This window comes from Corapipo altera, unplaced genomic scaffold, assembly GCF_003945725.1.
Source record: "Corapipo altera isolate COAL_440 unplaced genomic scaffold, ASM394572v1 60, whole genome shotgun sequence".
NCBI classification, from domain to species: Eukaryota; Metazoa; Chordata; class Aves; order Passeriformes; family Pipridae; genus Corapipo; species Corapipo altera.
The window spans coordinates 2,282,387-2,308,389 of record NW_020884912.1 but is presented as its reverse complement, the minus strand read 5'-3'; the positions used below and the strand labels follow the sequence as shown (position 1 = coordinate 2,308,389).

Below are 26,003 nucleotides of genomic sequence, written 5' to 3'. Positions count from 1 at the left end.
AGTTTTCCAAACTGGTGGGACCCCAAAAAACACAGAATAAGAACTACATGAAAGAGGAAGTATTCCTCCTATATGAGGGCAACAGCCCTGAATGAATGCCTTCGTGCAGCACCTGACTCTGAAGTAGTGCTGGGTGAAGTAGGAATATTGTCTAGAATCTGTCTTTAATTCTTCCAGCAGAATACATTATTCTTTTCTTTCATATCTCACTGTTTTATTTCCCTTCCTGTATACAGCACTGCCATAATTAAAAATGGTAAACTTCAGGCATGATCTTTGATGAAGATATCTACATTTTTATATTCAGAATAATAAATCTCTCCCAGTCTTCTAGATGAAGCTCATGCTGTTTACCTTCTTGTTATGGCAGCATTTTTTCCCCCAGTTTAGAGAAATAGACCTTTCCTTGCTCCCTTTCACACACTACAAGATCCTTACCATAACCCAGTGAATCTTAATCTTGGTCACCCCATGTCTTGCTCTGCTTCTCCGTGCTATCTAAGTTCTATGCTTTTGTTTCAAGGTATTCCATAGTTTGTGCCACTCAAGCCACATCTTACCCACTATCAGGGCATTTTCATCTACATCCAATGGGTCTGTCATGTCACTATCCAGCAGTGATTGACTTCTCAAGCACTGTTATGCTTTATCCCTAATCACTCAAGTCATTTAGCTGTGCAATAACAGGCTTAATTATGACTTTTAAAAAAATAATTACCTAAACACTATCATTTTAGCACACTGAACAATGCTATTGCCTCATACTTCCCATCCTGTCTTTAGATTACTGTTTTCTACGGTCTTACACTCAGCCATAGCCTATTTAGGGTAGGTCCTGTGTATGCATGCTAGCACAAGAGGGGAACAGTGAGGTACTAAAGCTCTAGGCTATCCAGTCCTAGAAGCAGGGCTGCACACCTCTCCCAGGATAGTTAGTGAACAACAAATGACATCTAAATCCTGCACTGAGGGAGGGTACTTGCATTGTACTACAAGCAGAAGCTACACACAGCATGCTTTTGAAACAGAGAGGCATGCATTAGCTGTAACTGCTACAACACTAAACAAAGAACAAATGGTGCAGGCATTAGAAACATTTTAAGGCACCATTATTTAATTAATTTTTTACTAGCACCAGGGATGGTCTAGGCAGCTCTAAAGTAAAACGCAACCACTGCACAAAGGTGCCACTCAGCTGACAGTCAGGCACTGTGCAAAGGGATAGCTTTGTTTTTGGAACAGTTGTGTTGAAACACAGTCCATGTTAAATAGGAAGCTATATGCTCAGACAACTGATTACTCTGGCTCCCCTTCTACTGATAAAATTTCAAGCTGCTATTCTACAATAATATTTTCAGTCAGCTTTTAACAATTTTAAAAACCCCTGATAGTGCCAACATCTATCATTCCTGGAATGCCAGTAATCTGTGTAGTTCTATTATCCATCAACACAGTTGGGCTGACACATGTCAAAATTTATTTGGACAAAAGGAACATACTTGAAATAAAATTGGGTCTTCATGCTCTCTGAATAATTAAAACATGTATCCTATTTTACAGTTGAATAAGCTCCACCTACACTAGTATTCTGTGCCGAAGCTTACTACGAATACTTAAAAGAGAAAAATAACAGATATTACCTCTACAAGAAAGGGTAGACCCCACAATTATTTACACAAGTACAGCCAGTATGAGGAGCTCAAGTAAATATGGACATACATAAAAATTCTGTATTACACATCTCTATATTTACATATATGTTTGTAGATATGTTATATATTTTATAATATGTAGAGCTATAAATGTAGAGTTTTATTCTGGTAGCATCCACCTCACCAGTCTAATTACTTTTGGTATTTTAAAGATGACACTATTTCTCTTGTGCATCAGGAAGAGTAAAGTGATTTAAAAGCCTTTCTGTGAAGCAACATAAGATGCAATGGCTTAACACCATTCCCTGAAACTAAGCTTTTCAGAAAGCAAGAAAGTCTGTTCTTCAGGAGAACGTCTTAAAAATAAGCACATCTTATTTTTTAAGAAGGAAAAAAAAATTACTAAATTAGTTCTGAATGAGCCGTTGCAGCATACTGGAAATGGCATTTGGACATCGTTCTTCCCAGAGAGAGGGCTCCAGTTTCGTTACAAGATGACTTACCTTGGAGCACTTCCAGAGCCTTCAGGTGCTGCTGTCCCACCTGGTTCCTGCTGCAGACACGGCTCAGTTTTCACAGATGTTCCTGCAGTGGTTCAGGGCAGGCAGCCAGGGAGCTGGTGAGGCATCCCTGCTGCGGTCAGAGCCAGATCCCAAAGGTACCCAGCTCTTCTGCAGAGGCAGGTACCCCACATAGGGTACAAAATCAAAGTAGCTGCTTGCTTCTGGTAGTTACTCTGAAAGCTTATACTTTTGCACAGTATTGCATTGTTCCTTACACAAGTTCCTCCACAGTTTATAATGGGAAGATTCAGGTATTTTGAATCCTTTCCTCCAGATCGATTTCCCTTCTTGTGCCTCCATCACTCACACTAAAAGCTCATCTTGAAAGCAACTTTAATTTACAAATCAACAAACAAACAAACGAAACACTGAAACCACAAATGCATTCAACAAAAAACAAAACAAAACAAAAATCAACCAACCAAACAAAAAACCAACCCAAAACTACTTTGAGACATTGTAACCTGGTTTTATACTCTCTAAAGTCCCTTAAGCTCTTCATAAATCAGCTCCAGTTATGCCATCTCTAAAAGCAGTACTTTCAGTTTGCATGGAAGAGACACAGATTTACCAGTGAATGCTCTCACGGACTGCTTTAAGAAAATATAAGGCAAATAAAACTTTACCTTTTATTTAAAATAAACAATAAAAAGCTTACACCATAGTCTGTCAAAATGGCATCACCAAGAGGGAATGACTAATACACTTACAGTGAATTAGACTTCCTTAAAAATTAAGTACATGTGACAAAAGCAGGAACAAATGGCATCTATATATCTCAGTAGGTCAGCAACCACAAAAAACCTAAAAACATTTACATTATGGTGACTAAGCATATTTTTCCCCAAACAGCATTCCAGTGTGAGCTGGCTTAACCTCATGAACTCTATCAACCTGGTTTTCATTTCTGCAACTAATTTGTTTTCCAAACTACACATATCCAGTTTCATAAGCAAATCCTTATTATAACCACAAAAAGCAGCTGCCTCACTTTCTGTTGTAACTAGCCATTTATAGATTTTTCATTTGCTTTGGCATTTTTTCCCACAAGCTAAAGTTTAACAATCAGAAACAGAGGTTATAAAACAATATGTGAAAAATAATGGAGAAATCAAAGTCTAGCCCACAACACACTTTGGTCTGGTGTTAACACAGGTCCCACTGAAGGTTTTTTTTTGTCTATAAATCACAATTAGGATGATTGCAGGACCACACCACTATAGTCTAGAAGAAAGTACATCGCTTAATTACCAATTTTAGCTTTATTTTATGTGTACATTTGTACATTTCTATCAGGTTCACAAAATGTAAAACTTGTGTTATCAGAGTATTTCATACAGAGGTTGACACACAGCTTCATGATTACTTGGAAGAACATGCAATAAGCTATGGAAAGTTTATGAAAAGATTTTAATAGAAATTTTTAATCAAATAAATTAGCACAAGAAATTGTGTTTGACTTCCAAATTCTGTATATAAGCTACTACAAAACATTTCCTACCATGAAAAAGAAAAAAAAAAGATAAACTTAAAGGTGCTTTAAATCTTACAATTGGACAAGTGTTCCACTGTAACTCCATTCTAAACCACGGAAGAGGAAATTGTGCAGGAAAATGTTTTACTTTAAGTAATTGCCCAACTGTTATTGCTGTTTTTAAAAGAACCTGAAACCATACAATGAAAACTTTGAACTAAATAGACAAATGGTCATATTTAGATCATTATGGAATTAAAATGCAAAAGTTAACTACAAAAGTTTCTCAAAATGTTGTGTTTTCTTATATGTACATAGAGAACTGTACACAAACAGGGAAATAAAAAAGTTGCTTAAAAAAAGAAAGATAATAGTATACAGTATTTACAGCTTAAATGTCATGCTTTTTTTAATTAAAGCTAAACTATTACATGAGCATGCAGTACATCCACAACTCAGAACAAATATCTTTTGTACAGTGTAATATAATCCTGTACAAAGCATAGATCAACTACATGTTAAATCACTCTTCTCCATCACTGTTCTTGCTATCTTTGAACTTCGTAACAACGCATAGGTCACAACCCTTCAGCTTAGGTAACTTCAAAAAATGAAGATACAAACATTCACTTCTAATACAAATATGAAGAACGCGTTCTATCCACAAGACACTTTATGGGGAGATACCATGCTGCATTGTGTATGATCTATTGTTTAAGTCACGCTTGATGAAAAACCACACTGAAGGAGCACAATTTTGTCAGTGGACTAATGGATATTTTTACCTTTTTTGTGTTTAAACTTTTTCAAATTCCTGTTTTCCTCTTTTCCTTATTTGCTCAGCCAAATGCAAAAGGTTAGAATGCTGATTGGATTTGTAAAGCTTATAGTACAACTGTTTAAGTTATCAATACAGATGCTAAATACTGTAGTCTTTTTCTAACTGTAAAATAGGTACCTATTCTTAGTGGTTTCTGTAAGCATTTCTGAAGAATTATGTGCTATTCTATATATTGTCACAGTCAAAAGTTTAGTTACATAGATACCTGATTATCCTTTGAAACTCTAAAAATATTAAGGACCCTTCAGAACTTCATTATCTGTATAAAAATTAGGCACATTTCAAACAAGTAAAACCTCCAGCCAAGTAATTTTAAAAGCTTTTAGATTTTTAGCTCCCATGGCTTCATCAATATACCTTATATTCATGGATAATCCAGAAACAGATTTTACAATGGTGATACTAACTACTGAATATCTCAAGTAAACTTAAAAAGTTAGATCTCAAATCAAAACCAATGCCATTTGTATCAACCAAGTATTGTTTATTTTATTGAAAATATCTCTTCAGTATTTACTTTGCCTTATACTTGTTGGGTTCTTTCAGTTCACACAAGACGCACAAAAGGACATGCTATCCATTCCTTTTAACAACTGACAAATTCTGTCAAATTCAGGTAGTAACTTCCTAAAGTCTTCAGTAAATACAAGATGAACAATTAGCAGTGCAAAAACTGTGTGTTCCTGAAAGAAAATACTTCTTCAGATCACTGCTTTAGAGTACAATTGTTTTTACACCTGTTACACTGGAAGAATACTCTAAGTAGTAATACATCTTTAGGGGCTTTAACATATCTTTGTGATTAGATTTTAAATTAATGCACAAAGTGATTTCAAGTGCAACTTCAGGCACAACTGTGGCTAGCATTGTGCTGTCAGTACATAATCTTTCACACTCACAAGATATCAACCATATGTACTCAAGTTGAATCCTACCTTCCATGATAACTTAATTTTCCCCAAAAGGATGTGCAGTTAAATATACAAACTAATGCAGCCCAGCTAAAGACTTCACTCCTGGGACAAAGTACAGAATGCTTTTCCCACTGACCTTTTTCAGCTCTGTTAAATTCACCTGTACACAAAGAACACTTATGCCATCTGAAGAAACAGCTGACGATTTAAACAGTCTTTTTACCTTAGGCTGCTCCCAATTTAGAGGTTAAAAAAAAAAAAAAGTAATAATTGAAAAGGTATCCCATCAATATGCTGATGCAGCTTTATGTTAAAATCTGGTAACTTTGAAATAAAGTTATGCTTTAGCTTTTATATGTATGCAGTACTCCACCATAATTTATGAACAAAATTCAGAATTTCATTTTAACTAAAATTGCTTGGAACTAGATTATGTTGCAGTTGCCATCTAACAACCAATCTCCACATTTTTCCCCTTAACAGAAATACACATATGATGAAAAAGCCTATTTCTAGAAATCAAAAAAGCAATTGAAAAAAATGTTCATGTTTACAATTGCATTTCTAAGCCTTATTAGTGTCACATAATTTTTTGGGGAGGGGGGTCCTAACTGATTCATCCACACTTCGTTGCACCTAGGAATACTATTGTGTCTGCTCATCTGGAATTACACAGGTGTGATGTGGAATGGCTGTGTACAAAACCATGCAGTTTAATGTGCTCATGATAAAATATTTAGATTTAATGTAGGAAAGGCATTATTAGAATATGCCTAGTGCATGAAATACATAAATTTAAACAGAAAATAACAATTACATCAGTTCTTATAGCCCCACACAACAGCATTCAACTACAGATTGTAAGCAAAATAAATATCAAATAATAAAACGCAATATGTTATGGAGGAATATTATTTCCCTTAGCATAATAAAAACATTGTACTTCAAAAATAGAAAGGTATTTTAGACAAAATTGGGACTACTCTCTTTGGTCCACGTCAAATGTTCAAAACTGGTTAAATTATTCTTTTTTTTAAAAAAAATTCAACAGTAAACATCAAATCATTGCTACTCAAGTACTGAGATCAGTTTAATAATGTCGAAATTACCAAAAGATGAATGACAATAATTACTTGGAAGATTTTTTTTTCCTACAATAGAGCTGCAGTTTTTGAGTCAAAACAAAATTTTTTGATCTCGGTAATAGGTCAAGCCAATCAGCGCAGTGACAAATATTCCTTAGCTGATTCCCAAGATGAGAACCAGAAGACTAACCACCTCAAGTGCATGTATACCAATATGCATGGCAATTGTGGAAGCTTTATGGAATGCCTCTGAGTCAAGATCAGAGAGGTTGTCCCCGATTCTTACTGAAGGCATCTACTACTGACCTCCAAACCAAGACAATAAGGCCAACGAAGCAATATTTGGGTCACTTAGGCAAGCTTTGGGTCACCAGAATCTGGTTCTTATGAGTGATACCCAGAGACCTGTTGGAAGAACAATTCAGCAGCTCACATGTTACCCATCAACTGCCTCGAATACATAGAGGACATATTTAGAATACAAGTGTTAGATGAGCCAACTAAGAATGAGGCACTGCTGGACTTGCTAATTATAAGCCAAAAAAACCTGCTTTGTAATATTCCACTTAGTGATAGCCTTGGCTGCCACAATCAAAGTATTGTGGAGTCTGGGATCCTGCTGAGCACGCTGACACATACATTTTAGATTTAGAAGAGCAAACTTCAGCATGCTCAGACCTCAGTCGAGAGGGATGCCACGGTCAGCACGGAGGATAAAGGGGCTAGTGAGTGCTGTGAGTTTTTCAACAACAGTCTCCTGGAAACATAAAACCAGTTCAACCCCTTTAAGGTCAGGAAAGCAGGCAGAGCAAGAGACCACCTTGGGTTAACTGTGAACCTCTGAATCTGCTCACAGCCAGAAGAGAAGCATACCAGAGATAGAAAAGCAGACAAATAGCCATGGAGAACTATAAGGACATTGACAGGGTGTGAAGAGATACAGTTAGAAAAGCAAAAGTTCATCTTGAATTGAAATTGGCCAAAGATGTCGAAAACTCCAAGAAAGGTTTCTTCAGGTATGTAAATGAAAGCAGAAAGAAAATATCAGCACCCTGTTAAACAGGAGAGTTGAACAGTCACCAACAACACTGAAAAGGCAGACATTTTCTCAACACTTCCTTCACCTCCATCTTTATGAGCACTGCCAGGCCCCCAACCCTGGGACACAGAAGTCCAAGTTGATGCAAACACAGACCACACTGCCAGACAGTGAAGGAAGAGTTGGTGTGCAACTTGTCACAGGAGCTTGAGCCCCACCTACAATAAGGGCTTAAAGGAGGATTGAGGAAATTATAGGCCCATCAGTCTACTAGAGTCCCTAAGAAAGTCATGGAATGAATCCTCTGGGGGGCTACCACAGGTCAGATGAATCACATTATTGGGAAGAGCCAGTAGGGATTCACCAAGGGCAAATCGTGCTCGACAAATCTGACTGCCTTCCATGACAAAGTAACCTGCTCAGAGGACATAGCACCAGTGATGGATATCATCTACCTAGACTTCTCCAAGGCTTTTGATGTGGTTTCCTACAGCATCCTCCTAGAGAAACTGATGTGTCCAGATGAGAGGCCTGTGCAGTGGGTGAGGAACCGTCCAACAGGCTGCACCCTGAGGGTGGTGGCAAATAGTTCCTTTTCAAACGGGCAACCTGCCACAGGTGGGGCCCTCCAGGGACCAATACTGGGCCCAACACTCCAGTGCCTTCATAAGTGATCTGGACCACGGGATCAAGCATATCCTGACGAAATTTGCTGATGATACCAAACTGAGTGGGGAAGTGGACATTTTAGAAGCAAGAATCACCCTGCAGAAAGACATATGTAGGCCAGAAGAATGGGCAAACAACAACCCTATGAAGTTCAACAAGGATAAGTGTAAGGTCTTGCACCTGGAAAAACATAATCCAGAAGTGCAGCACAGGCTAGGATCAATATGGCTGAGTAGCAGCTCTATGGAAAGGGACATGCTTGTCCTGGTAGACAAGCAGCTCAATATGAGTGAGCACTGTGCTGTTCAGCAAAGAAAGCCAGTGGGATGATGGACTGTATCAACAAGGACATCACCAACAGAGATAAAATCATCATTATCCCACTCTAGTCAGGCTGCTTGTCAGGCCACACCTGGAATACTGTGTTCAGTTTTGGTGTCTGCTACACAAAAAGCCTACATGGACAGGCTGGAGAGGGTCCAGAGAAGGGTCACAGGGATAATCAATGCCTGGGAAGCCTGAGATATGAGAAAAGACAGAGAACTGGGTTGGTTCAGCCTTGAGAAAAGAAGGCTTAGGGAGGAACTTATCACCATATTCCAATTCTTGAAGCACAGTTACATTTTTACAAGGAGTCACACGGAAAAGATGAGGGGTCACAGGTTCAAGTTACTCTGTGAGATTCCAATAGGAGACTGGAATAATTCTATTGGAACAATCTCCCCAGGGAAGTGTTGGATTCCCCAACACTGACTGGTCATTTTTAAGATTTGGTTGGACAGGGTGTTGGGCTATCTCGTCTAGACCATGCTATTGACAAGAAAGGTTGGACCAGATCATCTTTGAGGTCCCTTTCAACCTGATATTCTATGATTCTGTGATCATACTGATAAAGTGTGTGGAATGTTTAAATCTTTAACAGTAGCTTCTAACAAAGCAGTAGAAGCTTTCTCACATTAAATATTATATTCAGTACTCCCACCTCTTCCAAAGACTAAATTGTGTTGACGCATTATTTGTTCTGCACAAAGCAGAATGTGCCTAGTGATACAATGCAGAGACAGGCAGGGCTATTTGAAGATAGTGCTAAAACAGCCCATATGGACATCTGCACAACGCTGTATTGTCCAAAGGGAACCAGAGTACCATCAGTGCCATTCACACACAAGATATCTTTGTAGAAAAATGAAGCGGGGCAGGGGGGAGGGGAAGGTTATCTAAAGTAATTTTATGTTTCTTGGAAAAGTTATTTCAGTTGTTAGTATGTGTCAGGTATAAAACACTGCAAAGCCACCATTCATATATATATATATATATGTATGTATACACACATGCACACATATATCCATAAACTGCACTGACTAAAGCACCTTAGGCTTAACAATGGTCTTTCTAGGGATGTGGAATGAAACTTAGAAGTTTCGCAGACATAAGGCCACTTATACTTCCTTTCACTGTTGGAGTTATTATGCAGTATGTTTATGTTATGATCAAAGAATACTTCATGGACAAACTATTTGTCCTCATGAATTCCTCACAAGAAACAGCTGAAAACAAACTTCTGTCAAATAAAGCTTTGTCTCTGTTAAGCCACTTAAGCATTATATTATCTGCCTGTCCCTTGTTGCCAGGCAATAATGCCATACAATGCAGACACAACTAAGCATACAGTTTTTTAAAAATGATTACAACAATCTAAGAAACAAAAATTACTTGGAGAAAGGTAACTTAAAACCTCCAAATACGCCTCCTGCAAAAAAAGGAAAATTACAATGGCAACAACTTCATTGGCACTGTAATTAAAATGAAGAATGAAGTTCATCAATAGAAGTATATGTATCTCATCAGTTAGTAGTAGTCTGCTGCAGTTTAACCTAGTGAAAGACAGCAAGTCATTGATCATTGGCAGCATAACAGCCTCTAGAAAACATACGAGTTGAGATGTTCAAGGAAATTTGGAACCTGGGAAGAATTTTCAGTGTGAGTTAATGTGGAGACAATCTAAACTACAGAATACAGTCCTTCATTATATGGTTGGTTTTGATTCAGACAAGCATTTCCAGGTTGTCAAACAAAATGTTTGATGTCTGTTGAATAAGACATTGTATCAAGTAACCAAATGAAATCGAAATAACCAAAACAGAAGAAGAATGAAGATGTAACAGGTTTTTTTTTTAATCCTCTCCCTTAAATATATATGTAACAAGGCACATTAGGAGAAATATCTTCAATTATTTTATTATTCAATCTGACTTAAATACCTGAAACCAGTTTTCTCACAATTTAAGACAATGGGGAGAAGTTTCAATTGCTTTTTACAGTTGTAATAATTTCATTGTCTACTAAAGTGCAATGGTTGTTTGCCAAAAAGTATAAGTAGAATGTAAAAGTCACAAGACAAAAAAACAAACTACAAAAATAAGGTTTTGAAGACACTCAAAACAATGAGAGTATACGTGTTCAGCCACATTTTTAAAGCAATTCAAAGTCAAAAATATAACACTGAAAATGTTTAAAAACCTATATTTTAACTTGTCGCCTGCAAAGCCCATAACTGTACATTTGCCAAACAAGACTTAAATAAAGAAAACAAATAATATTAGCTTTCTTAGTACTTAAAAAAAAAATATGTGGAGTAAGATAAAGGCAGACAGGTTAATTTGTTATTTTTGAAGCACTAAGCAATGACTGGATTGTAAGCTATATTTTAACCATATTGTTTTATATGTGCAGTAGGTGTCCACTGTTTTCAACAGCCCAGAAAATCTTTTTGACATCATAACAGCAAAACCTTTAAGCAATTTACTCTTCCTTTCAGTATTCAGAGCCAACTGCTGAAAAGCATTCAGATGAGGAAAGATGCAAAAGATTCCTTATTCCTCATAGAACTTTATGTCTTTTAAATTTTGTATTTCATAAATAGTCATTAGACGTAAAATTTCTATTTACTCCAAAACACATTTAAGACATTCCACATACACAACACTACTGTCCTTTTTAAACCAGAAAAGCACAAACTACTGGAAGCTAAGTATTTGAAAGTTCCAGGTATCTTAATCTTTCCAAAGTTATGAAGTGTTCAGAAACAAGGTAGTAAATACATTAGTGCTGCCTCACTTCCAAATTTTTGGAGTATAGCAACTATTTTATTAAACTTAATATTTTTGTTCAGTAGAAAAATGGTATATCATGTTTTTACCCCTCTCCATTTTCCTCATAGGTGTATTGTCTGAGAGTCTGTTATATTTGCGTGTTCTTTACAGAATACATGCAGGGTTAAGGGTCCCATCACTGCTTAAATAAATACAGGGAGCTAACTTGCAACAAATATCCTTTCTGAGGTTTGCAGAATGGTTGATAACCATCTGTATGTTTAAGAAAAAATAATTTCAAGGAAAACATCAATTTAAGGTTTGTTTGTGCATACACAACAGATTGTACTTAGTAACCTTCATAGTCTCCTTAAACTCCTGATTTCTGACAGGTTAAAATCATGAAGAAATGTGCTAAGCTTCAGAAAACTGCCATAAGCCATTCTTCACATAGTGCTAATTATATCAGGTTTGTTAAAGCTGTGGTTCTTGAGCCCCATCAAAATTCATCTACATTTTGAAACAGATCTAACAGTTGTTTTGAATGCTGAACAAGAACATTCAGCATCGAAAGAGATTCTGCTAATACAAAAGTCAGTTATCTCGCTGTTTCACTAGAGCTCAAAGAGAATTGTGTATGTTCACAGCACTCTGCCACATTTCAAAACTTACCCAGCCACCTGCTCAGAATTAAACTCCAAGTTTGGCACATACAGCAATTTTCAGGACCACTCCTTAATACTTTATTACATGTTAAGAAGAATGATTCCATCACCAAGCATTAACCTGACTGGCAGCTGTTCAAGGTGCTTCATCTCCACTCCGCACACCAGGATTGCACCTTGCCTGTGACCGAGGCACGTGAGGTGCAGTGCAGAAGTACAACAGTTCCAACACTAGAGGACAGTCTGTTCATTTGACTGAGCCTCTAGATTTGTAGTGCACTTTCCACATAGCTTCCTTTCTCTTGCACAAGAATTCAAGTTCATAAGCTGATGAATCCACTTCCAGGAAGCTTCTCCTCATATTAAAGATTTCCTTAAGACTAGTTGATTTTTCCCCCTTCTACATAAGTCTCAAAGTGTTGCAAGAATTCTTGAAAACGAGATAATTAATGTCAGTACTGTCTGTCCAACACCAAATACAAGAGCTTCTAGGGGAGCCATATTCTTCCCTGCTACTCTGTAAATTCCAGCTACTGCAGCACCTAAGAATCACAAGAAAAACAATTATCAAATCACAGAAAAAGCCAAGGTTGAAATACGACAAATTACTTACTGTCTCTATGCATCAGCTATTTATAAAACATTACCAAACACTTTATTACTTCATGGCATTAAACAATTATCAGCCTTGCTTGTGTTTTTCTAGTTATGTATGTCCTTCAGGAATGATTTTCCCAACTGAACCAGAATAACTTTTCCTCATCAGTCTGATTTAAGAAAATTGAATTAGTTGTTTCCTTGTAAACATATTCAAATGTTTCTTTTTACATTTTTGCCTTGTGCCAGTCTGAAAAGTAGCAAAACAATCCTCTAAAAATTGATCAAGTCCAAAGTGTGATTTAATACTGCTTGTATAGGCAAGGAGAAGAAAACAATAAAGCTGTTAGCATTTACAAAATAATTGTAAACACATATTTATCAGTTTCATTTAATATTTCAGTTGACTAACCTGGTCATATTATGTCAGTTTAGTTTTGTCCTAAAGACTCAACTGTTAACAACTGTTTAGCAAATCAAGCAAAACACGAAAAAGATCAAAGTACTGCAGTGTTATCCATGAAGTGTATGAGAGGAAATTTCTAACCAATACAATTAGATTTTGAGTTACAACACACTAAAAATCAAGATACCATTTTTTTTTGTACAGTTGTGTACAAATTCACATTTAAGGTATAATACCAAACGGCCAGGATCAATCAAAAACAAAGCCAGATGCTATTAACACTGTAAACAAAGTCAGATGTTATTAACTCCCCTCTACTGTCTTCCACATACCAAAACTATCATGTGCGTTTCAAGAACAAAAGTCACAGAGCAAAGGGATGTCACAGAACAAGTGCCTGAGAAAGATGAGTCCTTGTATCAATTAAAAAAAAAACCACAACAAAAAATGCTAATGATGAGTGATATTTTCTGCTCAAATTTCTGAGTCTTTTAAGGATGGTAAAATGTTTACTCGAAAAAAGAAATACTCGCTTGTATCCAGCTGTGTCCATAGGTAAAATAATGTACTCAATCCAAACCTCAGAAGTTTACCTAGAATTAAGCTTTCATTTAATACTTTCTGAACTAATATTGTCTATACAGTGTTTGTTTTCCTTCTCTGAAGGTCAAACATCACTATCTTTTATTTCAGAATGAATAACTTTTCCCTGAAAACCAAACCCAAAACTTAGTTGTTGGCCTTCAGTGTGCACGGTATCAGATGCTATCTAGTCATAACTACATGCTTTCAGAGATCACAGAGGCTTTTTAAGGCTCAAAGAAAACTGAAAAGCCAATACAATTTTTTACAATAATAGACAAGAGACAAAACAAATTGAATTTGTTTTTTGTTCTGCACAGTCACTAACAGGAATAGTCTGCTGAAGTGATCAAAAACCCAGTAGTATCACAGAAATATTCTGAGTCCCAACAGATTTTCTGAAAGTACAAGCTGTATCTGCATCATCTGACATCTTCGAAAAGGAACACCTAATTTTTACAAAATTTTTAGGAAGAGTAGAATTCACTAATAATTGTGGCCATAACAGTACTTACAAACACTATTAATGAGACTGTTAGGCAAGTTCTGGGTTAATTTATTTTTTATTGTTGTTTTTTAGAAAACTCAAACATATTCTATAAAGTACATTTTGTCAGAAATATCTCACCAGAAAGCCTGCCTTATGGTATTTCACTCAACTGCCTTGCATAAGCTTTTCCATTTGTTCCTTGGCTAGCTGCTGTCAGAAAACAAAAAAGATCCTTTAGACTATTGACATGAAAATTATTTTTGTGGTTGAATTCTCAAAGTGAATTCAAATTGGCCAAATGTGCATACTAGAATTTGGCACTATTAGTTAACCAATAACAGAAATGTTGGGCTTCTTGAGAAAACACTGAGATATTCTGGAAAATATCCATAATAAAACAATAAAAAAACCTGGTAGTTTGCTAATTATGTATTATTACTCAAATAACAGTGTGTAATACAACCTGTAATGCATAACCCAGCACCAACCCAGCTGGTATAGTGCCAAAGTACACTACAATAGGCTGCCAACAAGCAAAATTAGAATATGTCACCAAAAAGGACTGTGCTGGGGGAGAGGAAGAAGAACAAATGCTTCTGGATGGCATACAGCTAAAATCCTTGCCTTAAGCTGCCTGATATTATCTGTTCTTAGTTGGCTTGGGAAGAGTTTTTGGTTGTTGTGGGGTTTTTGGGTTTTTTTCTTGGTTTTGTTGAGTTTTGTGGTGGGTTTTCTTGATTGGAAGTTGGTTTTTTAATGTATCTCCTGCTATTTAGTAAATTTTTAATACCTTTTTAATACCTTTTTTAATAACCATCAAATTCCATGATTTTTTAAAACTTAGAAACAAAGGAGTTTCCTGCTTTTCTGTATGCTGGTAAAGAGACACCCAGAAGACCCCAGAAAGCTGGAAAGATCTACCTGAGCAAAATTAAACTTGCATTATTTAATAATCTATATTGCCTTCATTCACCTACATGAACAACACAGAAGACTGGAAATACAAAGTAGAAGTTGATGTCAGTTTGCTATTTCAATTTCTTAAGCACTGGACAAGGCATATCCAAACAACTAACACTTCAACTTGCATCTCAGAGTTTGCAACACAATAGCTATGAAAAATCCTCTTTAGTATTTGATCACCATAATTTGTCTTCACAGAAGCTCTCCAAAGAATTTCTTCCAGAATGAAACAATGCTGTTTTGGCCAGAAACAAGAAACACCTGAGAGTAAAAGTATTTGGCTAACCAAGCTGCAATGCTCCATGCAAAACCTTTGGGAATAGCACAAGTCTACAGTCTAAGCTTAGAGAAATTCTCAGATGCATTTGCATGGAAACAGGACTGCTTACTTGCTAAATGTTTTGACCTGAGAAACTGGATGCCAAAAATACAACTCTGTTGCTCCTCTTTTTATGCATACATAAAAGACGCAAAGTGCTTCCATTTAAGAAACACTGATCCTGAACCTTCCCCACCACAGAAAGCTGTGAAAGTCTCAGCTTGGATATTCTAACATCACATTTCCTAATTTCAGTTCTTCAGAAATGCCCATGCATGGCTGACCCTGTAACAGGCCACTGCCATTTTAATCGTAAGACAAAAATCAGCATAATGTATAACGCAAGGCACTCAACTAGTTCCACCTCATCTTAGAAAAAAAAAAAAAACCAAAAATGTAGAGTTATGCTGAACTATACTATGTTCAAAGGTAGAAATTCTAGGCTGAGAAATATATAGCAATTAAAACAACCCTTTGAGGAAAGTCTTAAGGAAGTTTCTTAGGAAATTTGCATTTTTATTTAACCTTGAAAACCAACAGGCAAGAAGGATTTTCAGTAGCAATAAGAAATAATCTGTCACAAATTATCCATGGATCTGTCCAAAGCTGAAGTGATAGCACTATTCAGATGACCTGGGCAATACATAGGGAAATGGGAATGAAAGGCAGGAAGGCTTGCCTATAGACTAAATGATGTTTGCTAGATTTACAGTTCCTTACCCCTGAAGGCCTTTCAAGTTAGGTTATCTGGTCAACAACACTGAAGATCTTTGGGCAAAAACTATTGCTCAGTAAACATAGGCACCATTCAATACATTGATTTGAATGTTGAAACCTTAACAGCATTGTTTCCCACAATGAAGCACATGCTTCTTTCCTGTAAAAAATAATATTCACTATTTCCCCTGCAACAGAAAACTCACCATGCTCCTAGTTGCTTGGGAAAGTTACCGTAGCCTATTTATAAGTTAGATAAATGTAGCTAGATATGATAAAGCCAAAGACTGAATACAGTGTCCTAAGGGTTTTATGGCAGTACTGACACAGATAACAGAATTTCTTAGGAAAAATGGAAAAGTGGCATCTGATACCAATAACTCTAGATTAAAACAGCTAAACAGCATTTCCTCAAAACATTCTTGGCAACATTGGTCATGTGTCACATTCGGTCAGGTGTAACACTTCTGCACTTTACTACCTAAAATACTCCTACTTTCTGCAGTGTTCTAATCATGAATATAGGTTTTAATAGTTTTAGCAGAAAAAGGGTTGCATCTTATCTGTGGATACAATACCAAGAAACAAACAAACAAAAAAAATGTATCTTGAGTGGTAGGCATTAGGCTAACACCATAAGAAACTCTGTAACAGATGGCCTGGCAAACATCATTTTACCCAGAACATCAGCACAGACTAATTTTTTTTTTTGGGGGGGGGTAGGGAGGAAATCCTTAATAAACAATTAATAATTCACTTAAAACCCCATTTTTTTCTTTTTAGAAGTTATATGCAAAATAAGAAAGAAAAAAGAACCCAACAAAAAAGCAAAAGGCAGACTTACTGGTTATCATGGCTCCAGTTATAGAACCCAGAAATCCAACGCTGACCACAATGACAGAGATCAGCCTCCCCTGCCTATGCCTCTGCAGCATCACAAACATTAATACTCCCACAGCACCATGGACAAAGAGAGAGGAGAAGAGAGCCCAGAGGAAAACCCAGTACCACATCTCTGAAAGAAAGCAGTCAATAAAGGGTTAATATTTTTTAAACAAGAACTTTGTAAGCAAGAAACTTTAAAACATCGCATACAATCAACAGTAAGAGAAAAGCAATACTGGTTTCCATCTTAAAAGTAATACATGTGACACCATCAGCATACACTCAAGACACTTTCCCACTTTTAGCAGTCTACCATAAAGGAATAACTACTGCGATAAAAATTATAAAAAGGATTCTGGCAAAAATCTTAATTCAGATGTATTTTTACAGGAAGTCATAATTCCTTCAGTGGTTTCTTTAAACAGTGTTAATTGCAATTTCTTAACAGGTATTGTAACTACTGCTGCAGAATGAAATATTCCCTGACAAAAAGACTGAATGAGGAAAAAGTCAAGAATGTTTTGGGGGTTTGGGTTTGTTTTGATGGTGAATTTATATTTTGGGGCTGGAGGTGTTTTTTTTGTTGTTGCCCCCTCTCCCCCTAATTCTATCAATAAGAGACAGCATCAGGTAACATCAAATGGGAAAACTGAGTTTAAATACTTCAGTTTATCTACCCAAGAACTGTAATAGAGCGTTCCATCAAATTACCTTCAAAGGCGCAAAAAAAACCACCACAATTTTAAAAAGAAATTCTAACACATCTAACTCCTTGTTTCCAATTGCTTAGCACAGAAATTCAGAGAGAGGTAGGCACTATTATTTAAATTACTAAACAAGGACACGAGATGTGAGAATGTGTGGAGTACAAATATTTCTTCGAAGAATGGCAGACATGATGATCACCTTCAAAGAAAAGAGCTAGAACCATCAGTGAAGCTACACAATAATTAAAGAACCTTTCTCACTTAGTGGCAATTTTCTAAAAACTTTCACTATAAATCAAAAGGGTGGGTAAATAAAAGAAAAAAAATCCCCTTTAAGTCAACTACAGTAGGTATATATCATCACAGAATTCAGCAAATTAGGGTACATATTCCCGATGGACATAACACCAAGGCACTGTCATTAGTTCAGAGTTTCTGCTGCAGTTCCCCCTCATAAAAAGAACAAAGACCAGCTTCCTTACAACAGCAGAATACTTATCGTTTATGAGGTGAGTCTGTATTAAAGCAGTTTGACTCACATCAGCTATTCAAGTAAAAATACAAACCAACTAGCTAACAAAAATCCTGAGCAGCAGAAAACATACCATGAAAAGACGCTGAGAAAGAATGGTTGCTACACAACAACCACAATCCTATGAGTCCAATGTCAGTAGTGTATGTATATCCATAGCACAAATACAGAGTTTAAGCTTTTTCATTTAGCAGTTCTTTGAGAATAGACTCAACCCTTCTCCTTCCACACAGGCACGAAAGGCAAAACTATGCCCAAAGATGTACAACTCCTCTAAACTGTGGTAACCAAAAGGCTCTTTTAAGAGAGCAGCAAGGAAAGTGCGTGGTAAATCTACATTCAATTAATACTTCAGCTATAGTTCCAGATGTAGCTTCTCTTTCTGAGTGCCTAGATACATGTGCACATATAATGAGAGTGGCTCGAAGCAGTTCTCCTCAGAACCTCCACCCCTTCACCCCTGGTCCCAAGTTGGGTCTCAAAAATCTTTGCAGAAGGGTAAAGACTATGGTACTGTTCCACTAAATGCCTCATTACCCTCAGAAGCTATTGTGACAAGTGGTAAGAATGTCAAGTAGTCATTCCACAGATGACAAACCCCCTCACTAACATTAAGATTGACTGCTGATCTAATCTGCTGTGGTCATGGATAGTTTGGGAGGCAAATTTCCCCTGCAGTCCTAACAGACCTTGTCCACTACTAGCACAGCTTGGGTGTTCCCACTGTTTTATTCTAGTGGAAGCACATAAGCAAGAAGATTAGCCAAAGAATCTACCAATACAGAACCCAGCAGCCCTGCCAGGGGGGGAAATAAACCTTAGAACCAAACTAAACCAGACCAAGAAAGTTTATTTGAATCTGACTCTACCACAAACACTGTCATACCCTGTAATTTTCACAGGTTTTGCTAGGCACTGCATCACCTTTTAGGAAATCAGCATTTGTGGTCATTGTCAAGCCTCACCAGGTAGAAAAAAACAAATTATTTCCAGTCTTAGGAAGACTTACTAGAATGACGGTATTTTTAGAAGAAAATGAAAGCTTATGGGAAGGCTAACTACTCTCCTGTAGCTAAGAAACCAAAAATATTTACAAACCCTTACACAACAAAATAGCTCCATAACAAGCAACTATCTTGGGTCTTATTTACATTCCAAATAAGGCTCTAGGAAAATTAGCATCAGCCCTCACTTTATATTTAGGGCAGAAGGCATGAGAATAGAACCAGCACCAAACGTCCTGTTGGCTAAAGGAATATAAAATTGAGTTCTTTGGTACACACTTTCTTCTCCTACTACTTAAAAGCAACACACGTACTGAATGAATTGAAAAGGAAATTAGAGAATATCCAAAAATATTCCTTGTTTGACAAAAATGCAGCTGCAGCTTTGTTAAATATGACCTCCCTTCATTAAAATATCACCTATGCCTTAGGAGCTGAAACAAGACAAATAGCTTTTGAGCATAGCCCCTAGGAAAGGCAGGAAGAATTATCCTTTCTTATTCTCCTTTATTTACTCTTTTTATGCCTGCTACTTCAACACACTCATTTACTTCAGCTCGTTAACTGAGCTAGTGATGAAGCCAACTGAGCAAGTTGTTTAACATGGATGAACAAGGTAAGGGGAAAGCCAATCTTTTAAACAAACTAGAGGAGACTTCAAGATCCATAAATCTAGAGGACAATGTAGACATTCTTATCCTGACACGTTGAGGGTAGAGAATTATATATTTCGTGTTCTATAATCATGCAAACCCTGAATCATGACGAGAGACGACTCTCAAAAGAAATGTGTTAGAGTAACGCTGAAAGACACAAAGAATGGGTTGGGGGTAACATCGAGAGATGCCACTATAAGGTAGAGAAACAGAATGTGGACCTCTGAACACAAATGGTCAAGACTTCATTTGTTCAAAAATAACTGAGTAGTTTAACTGTTAAATTGACTTGCAGTATCTACAAGGAAGAGGAAATGAGACTGAAGTGTCTTAAGAACACGCTGGTACAACTATTTATGTCCTGTATACTGACTGATACTTTAAGCAGCATAAACTTACCTAGATAATCATCTTTATTACCTTGGTAAAAAGAAAGTACAGTTGAATGTCAGTCTTTGTGCAGCTATACTAATTAGTTTGCTCTTTTGACAACATGAGCTGCACATACAGAGTACTTTGTTGTTGTGGTAGTAATGATTTAGCTGTATCTGGCAGAGAGCTTCAAATACTAACCTACCCTCAGTTTATTTAGTCGTGCTCTCACAGAGCTTCCTTAAAGAGACACGAAAAGTATAAAATTTTAAAAAAACTTCAAAACTTCCTTTGCTTAACCCTAAAAAAGTTTCGGAGCTTACTTTCAGTGTATCCAAACTGCTTTAAGTCACCAAAGCTTGTCATACGTGTATCAAAACTCCACAGTTCCTAAAGAAATGCAGGGAGGTAGAAAATGCCCAGTATTTACAAGCTCACAAGCATAGTGACATTCAATCTATTGCACAGATGTCACAGTTTTTCTAAGAGAACAGTTGAGATCCGTTTTTCAGGTTTACTTGAATTTCTTAGCATTTAAACACTATCTTAAATCTTGTTTTCAGTTTATATTCCTTTCCGCTGGTTTGCCTGTGGTGGGGATTTTTTTTCTACCAGAAAAGTTGCAAGACTCAAATAACTTGCAATTGATGTCCAATCACAGCAGTTTTAGAGTACTACTTTGTTAATTTTGATGTGTATACATATCAGATGCCTATCATACATACATTATGCTTATGCTCTATAGATACACATTATACATATATTAGTGTAGGCATACACAACCTTAAACTTTAGAAAAAGAGTCTTTAAAGAATGTTACTGTTTAGGATAACATTCATATCACTTTCAATTTATCAACACTTGAAGTTACATTCCATCAACAGCTTCAACTTACACAAATAAAAATGCAAAGTCAACTCAAAATAGATAAATGCTAGCATTTTCAAATATTATCTATATGAACATGCTGTCCCACTGCTACTCAGCTTCAGTAAACACAAAGTACCTCCTCAGTCCTTCATCTTCAGCACTTTTCCTCTAGTTCTTAGCTTGTTTTGCCAGACGAATAATGATTGCCTATAACATTTCATAAATCAAAAGTGATTACTCCAAAACAAAGTATCTCTCAATTCTGAGCCACATACCCAGCCTATCACGATCAGCAACAGAGTTAAGTCAAGCAGTAAATATCTGTGCTATGAATAAAAAAAATACAAATTTAAGTCAATAAGGTAGTGCATGTTAAATTTTGAATTAAAAAAACAATAATGTTATATTCCTGTAGACTTATTAATTCAAAGCATGCAGGTGAAGTGATAGTATATTATACCTGCAACAGTAACTCAGCTCTTTACGTGCTACATTTTTTTCTTCAGCACCAGGTTCTCTACTTAGTGCATTAACTGGTAATTTCAAAGTTAACAGAACTATACAGTCAGTTGTTGTTTGGAGATGCTAATGCTTTTGCTGCTTTAAGTGGAAGAGAAGTACTTTGCTGAAGAGCATTTAAATCTTAAATTACAGACTAGTTCTCTCAAGTAACAGGATATGGGACAAAGACAATCCAAAGAACTGGGGACAAATGAGTACAGGATGGAACTTAGCAGCTTCTATTAGAAATATTGCCATGTTCTTGGTTACAGAAGTAGCATTTAAAAAATTTATTTTACTGGATACTCAAAGGAGGATCTTTTTTTTTTTTTTTTTTTTCAGTTCAAATTCAGCTACTACCTAACTTGATCTAGTAAACTCTGATCTACCACTAACTCTAAAACACAACCAGTTCATATAAAGGAGGTGTTCTTGGGATGTACTGGAGAAGTTAACATAGAACAAGGTAAAAGCCACCTCTCCCATGGTTACTCCTCCCAAGAGAGGGCACGAAGATAGGAAGCAAGTGCATTATGGTGGTGGGTCCAGGCTCAAGGAACAATGCTTGCAGCTTTAGCTGTCACAGGGTGTCATGTGTAATGTGTATGTGGCAGGAATGAAATTGCCTGTGGTCTCCTGGGTATTTGAGGTCTTATATGAAAGACAGGAATTCTTTTTTTCTATGTTGAACCTACATTAGATATGCGGTATAAAAATAATCTTCCAGCTTCTAACTAAGGAGAAAAAGAGCCTACCAAAATCAAACTGTTAGGGTTTGAAGCATTCCTGGACTTCATATCAGGTCCCTGTTGAAATTTTCAGAAAATATTTTTAAGAAGGATGCTGACAAAATTTTGCAACTTGTTTGCACAAACATGATCAACGTGGTTTATCTATAGAAGATAAGTTTTTACTTGTGCAATTTAAAATCCCAGTCCAGACCACAACTTTAAGTCCAAAAGTAAACACAAGGCAGTCTTGAATATTCCTGAAACATTGCATATTAATGAATTTCTTTTTCCTGTACTCTGGAGAAGTTTCTTCTTATACTTTACAGAGATGCAAAAGGGAATGAATTAAGTAGTCAAATAAGACAAACTCATTCACACACCTATTTTTTTAGCAGGGAAAACAGCAGAATTTCTGATTTTAAACAAAGGTTACTTTGATAAGTAGTTAGGAAGGGTTTATATAAGTTATTCAGCTTTTTGCTAATATAAATTATTAAATCAATATATATTCTATGTTATATAGAAGATTTTAAATCCAGTGAAAGTCATGGACTGTTGACAGTGCATAAGAACATTGAAATCAATAGGTTATGGCTAGAAGAAGAACCTGCATTTAAGCACCAATTCCGAATCTGTAGTGCAACTTCAGATGACAGTGACATATTCTCCAACAATACTATGATGGATAAAAATTATTTTTTATATTCTTTAAATTAAACAGAAAAAACATTCCACATTAAATATATCTTATGCAACCCCCCCATTATATTGCAAAAGCACTGAGAAACAAGCCGTTTTGCTTTTTTAACTCTCAGCACTGAATTTTGTAGTAACGCCCATGTTGCATAATGGTCTAATAGGAAAAACTTTATCAAGGATGTCTGGCACAAAGAAAAGTTAAATCCATTGTGAAATTTTTCCTTTAAGAGTACAAGATATATTTTTAGAGCAGGTATGCAAAAATAACTACTCAGAAAGTGAGTTGTATTAGTGTGTTGCCACACTAATCCCTGGACACTTTAATCAGACACACGTTAAAAAGTTCACAGATCAAATAAATAAAAAAAGCATTCTGAAAGTTAAAAGAATAAAAAAGATAATAAACCCTTAAGTGATCGTTTTCTGTTTGCTACAGCTTCAACTTCAGCTACACCTCTATTTTCATCACAGTTCTTCCACCTTTAATAGATAAAGAAAAAAGAAGAATAAATCTATCCTCATTACTACAGAGTGCAAAAAAAGATGGCATAACACTCTTTCATAAATATGAGAATATTTTCATAAATATTTAAAACATAAACCCTTTACTCAAAATTTTCCACTAATCTGTCACCACTTAATATACCCCTATACCAAGCAGAAAGAATTTACTCAGTTATGTCTCTGCTATTGATACCAAATCCCTGCTTCTTCAGAGCTGGAAGCTTATGCTTTTCTTTACACCTAGACAGAATAAAAAATCAGAAGATACTACTCTCCACTGTATGTCTTGGCTCTCACAGTAGTGCACACACATTTTGCAGCATGAGATTGAGCAGAAAAAAAGCCAGTTCTTGCCAGAGCCAGTTAAATCTCCCTTCTCCTAACAGAAGATGAGGGCCTGACTCTACTTTGATTCACAGAATTTTTTTTAACAGGTAGGTCTTTAAGAACCCTTGATGCTTAAGATTATGTTTATTTGTCAGAAAGTATCTGCCACCTCATTCACTCCCACAGCCCTCATTGTCCACAGGTATATTCAAGGTGTGTGGAAGTGGGGGAAGTCTCTGATTTCTTCACATTCGTTTTTATGAGATTTTTGGTTGTTTTTTATAGCTTTCTGTCAAATGCCAATGAGCATATATCCACAAGGAAAAAAAAACAACCAACCACCCCCACAAACATACTCTAGACTTCCATACATATTTATAGACTCACACACTTTCTACAAGCCTTCACTCACGCACAGGTACCCATCGATTCACTCGCATACACACACCCTATACCATTAGCCTTCTTTGACTACATACACGCTCATCTCCTTCACTCATGCAGGCATACCAGACACCGGGCACACTCACCGGTCTTCCCAACACAATAACACACGCAGATTCCTCTCGCTTCCCTGGGCGCACACCAACCCCTCGCCCAAGCAGACACGCACGCACACGCTGCATACCTGCTCGCAGAGCACACACGAAGGCACGACACGCAGGGACTCGGGAACACAAACACCAGCCCTCCCCTGATGCAGCACACAGGGGGACCACCGCCACCGCCAGCCCCACGCCCTCCATTGTGCACCAGCCCCGGAGCGGCCACCACGCCGGCGGCGCAGCTCGCCCACCCACCCACCCGCCCGCCCAACGCACCCTTGCACCCGCACTGCCCCGGTACCCGTCAGGTTGCGGAGGACGGTGCCGTGAGCCCACAGGCTCAGCACTTGCTGCACCGACAGGTTGATCATGGAGTTGTCCCCCGCTTCCACCTTCATGGTGCCGCCGCCGGGCGGGGTCCGGCAGCCGCCGGACCGCGGGGCGGGAGGGATGCGGCGGCGAGGAGCGAGAGGGCGGGGAGGCGGCGAAGGGGTCTCCGCGCCGCGGAGGAGACATCGAGGACGGAGAGGGGGAGACGGTGGCCGTGGGGGGGGGGGGAGCCGAGCGATCCTGGGGGACGGGGGGAGCCGGCCGCTGGCGCTCCCCCGCCGCTCAGGGGCAGGGCCGGGCGGCTGAGCCCGTCGCCCCCGCCGCCGCCTCCTCCTCCTCCATCAGCAGCGGCCGCCGTCGCCTCGCCGGCGGCATCGTCACCCTGGTCACCGGCATCACCTGGAGAGAGGGCGGGGCGAGGCGGGGCGGGGCGGCCCTCAGGCGGGCGGCTCCATGCGGCAGCGGCAGCGCGGAGGATCCCGGTGCCAGACGCTAACGGCGGCCGGAGGGAAGGGGGAAAGGAGCGGAGGGAGCGGGAGCGGGAGTTGAGGCTCGGGAGCGGAGGCAGCGGGAGGGCGGCCCCGCGCAGGCGCGGCGAGAGGAGCCGGGGGAGTGGGGGGCGCGCGCTCCTCCCACCAAACGGAGAACCGGGATTGGGAGTCGTGATTTGACTCAAGGAGAGCGGGAAAGCCTGGGGCTCTTGTCGACGCTCGGGGAGACTTGCGTTGGCAAGAAGTATGTTAAATAAAATCTATAAGCATTCAGATACATATACATAAAATCTATATATATCTCGAAAGGGAAAAATAAAATGATAACACTACCCGGTATTAAAGTTGGTATTAAAGTTTATGCCACTGCGTGTGTTTAAACAGCGGGGAAGAGTACAATGAAGAATCTGAATTCTGAAAACAGAAGTGTTCTCACCTTGCAGCACACAGCATTAGCACACGGAGCTCCAGAGAGCGCGGACGAGAGCACCTCCGCGGCTGGCTCGGCGGGATCGGAGGATACAGCCCCACTGGGGCAGAACGGGACAGGACGAAGAAAGCGCTGCACACAGGATGAATGTTGCTCGGGAAGGCCGGAGTTGCCGGAGCTCAGGTGACAGCACGGGTTGCAGCGGAGAAGCATCATGCAGATGCAACATCCAGGCAAGGCTGCGTAACCTTCCTGCCTGTCCCTTAGAACCTTGGAGCTCCACAGTCAGCGTGGCTGCAAATTAAAGCCATCAAAAGTTAGAAAACGTCAGAAATCATGAGCGAATCTTGA

General features: G+C 38.2%; 1 protein-coding gene across 9 annotated transcripts in view; it reads right to left on the bottom strand.

Annotated features, from left to right (window-relative positions):
• Positions 1-2,821: 2,821 nt before the first annotated feature.
• Positions 2,822-26,003, bottom strand: part of TMEM170B (transmembrane protein 170B) — a 70,629-nt gene continuing 47,447 nt past the window's right edge. For 7 of the 9 annotated variants that reach the window (XR_003529467.1, XR_003529471.1, XR_003529473.1 and 4 more), the window contains 2 exons: positions 25,659-25,946; positions 12,426-12,536 (listed from right to left, as the gene is read on the bottom strand). Coding sequence is in view for 1 of the 9 variants with exons in the window: in XM_027654096.1 (XP_027509897.1) it covers positions 12,406-12,536; positions 16,913-17,083; positions 24,703-24,799 (399 nt within the window). In the remaining 8 variants the exon portion in view is untranslated. Of the gene's footprint in view, positions 12,537-16,912; positions 17,084-24,702; positions 25,234-25,658; positions 25,947-26,003 lie in introns of those variants that run through there. The other 2 variants (XM_027654096.1, XR_003529470.1) reach the window with 2 other exon arrangements.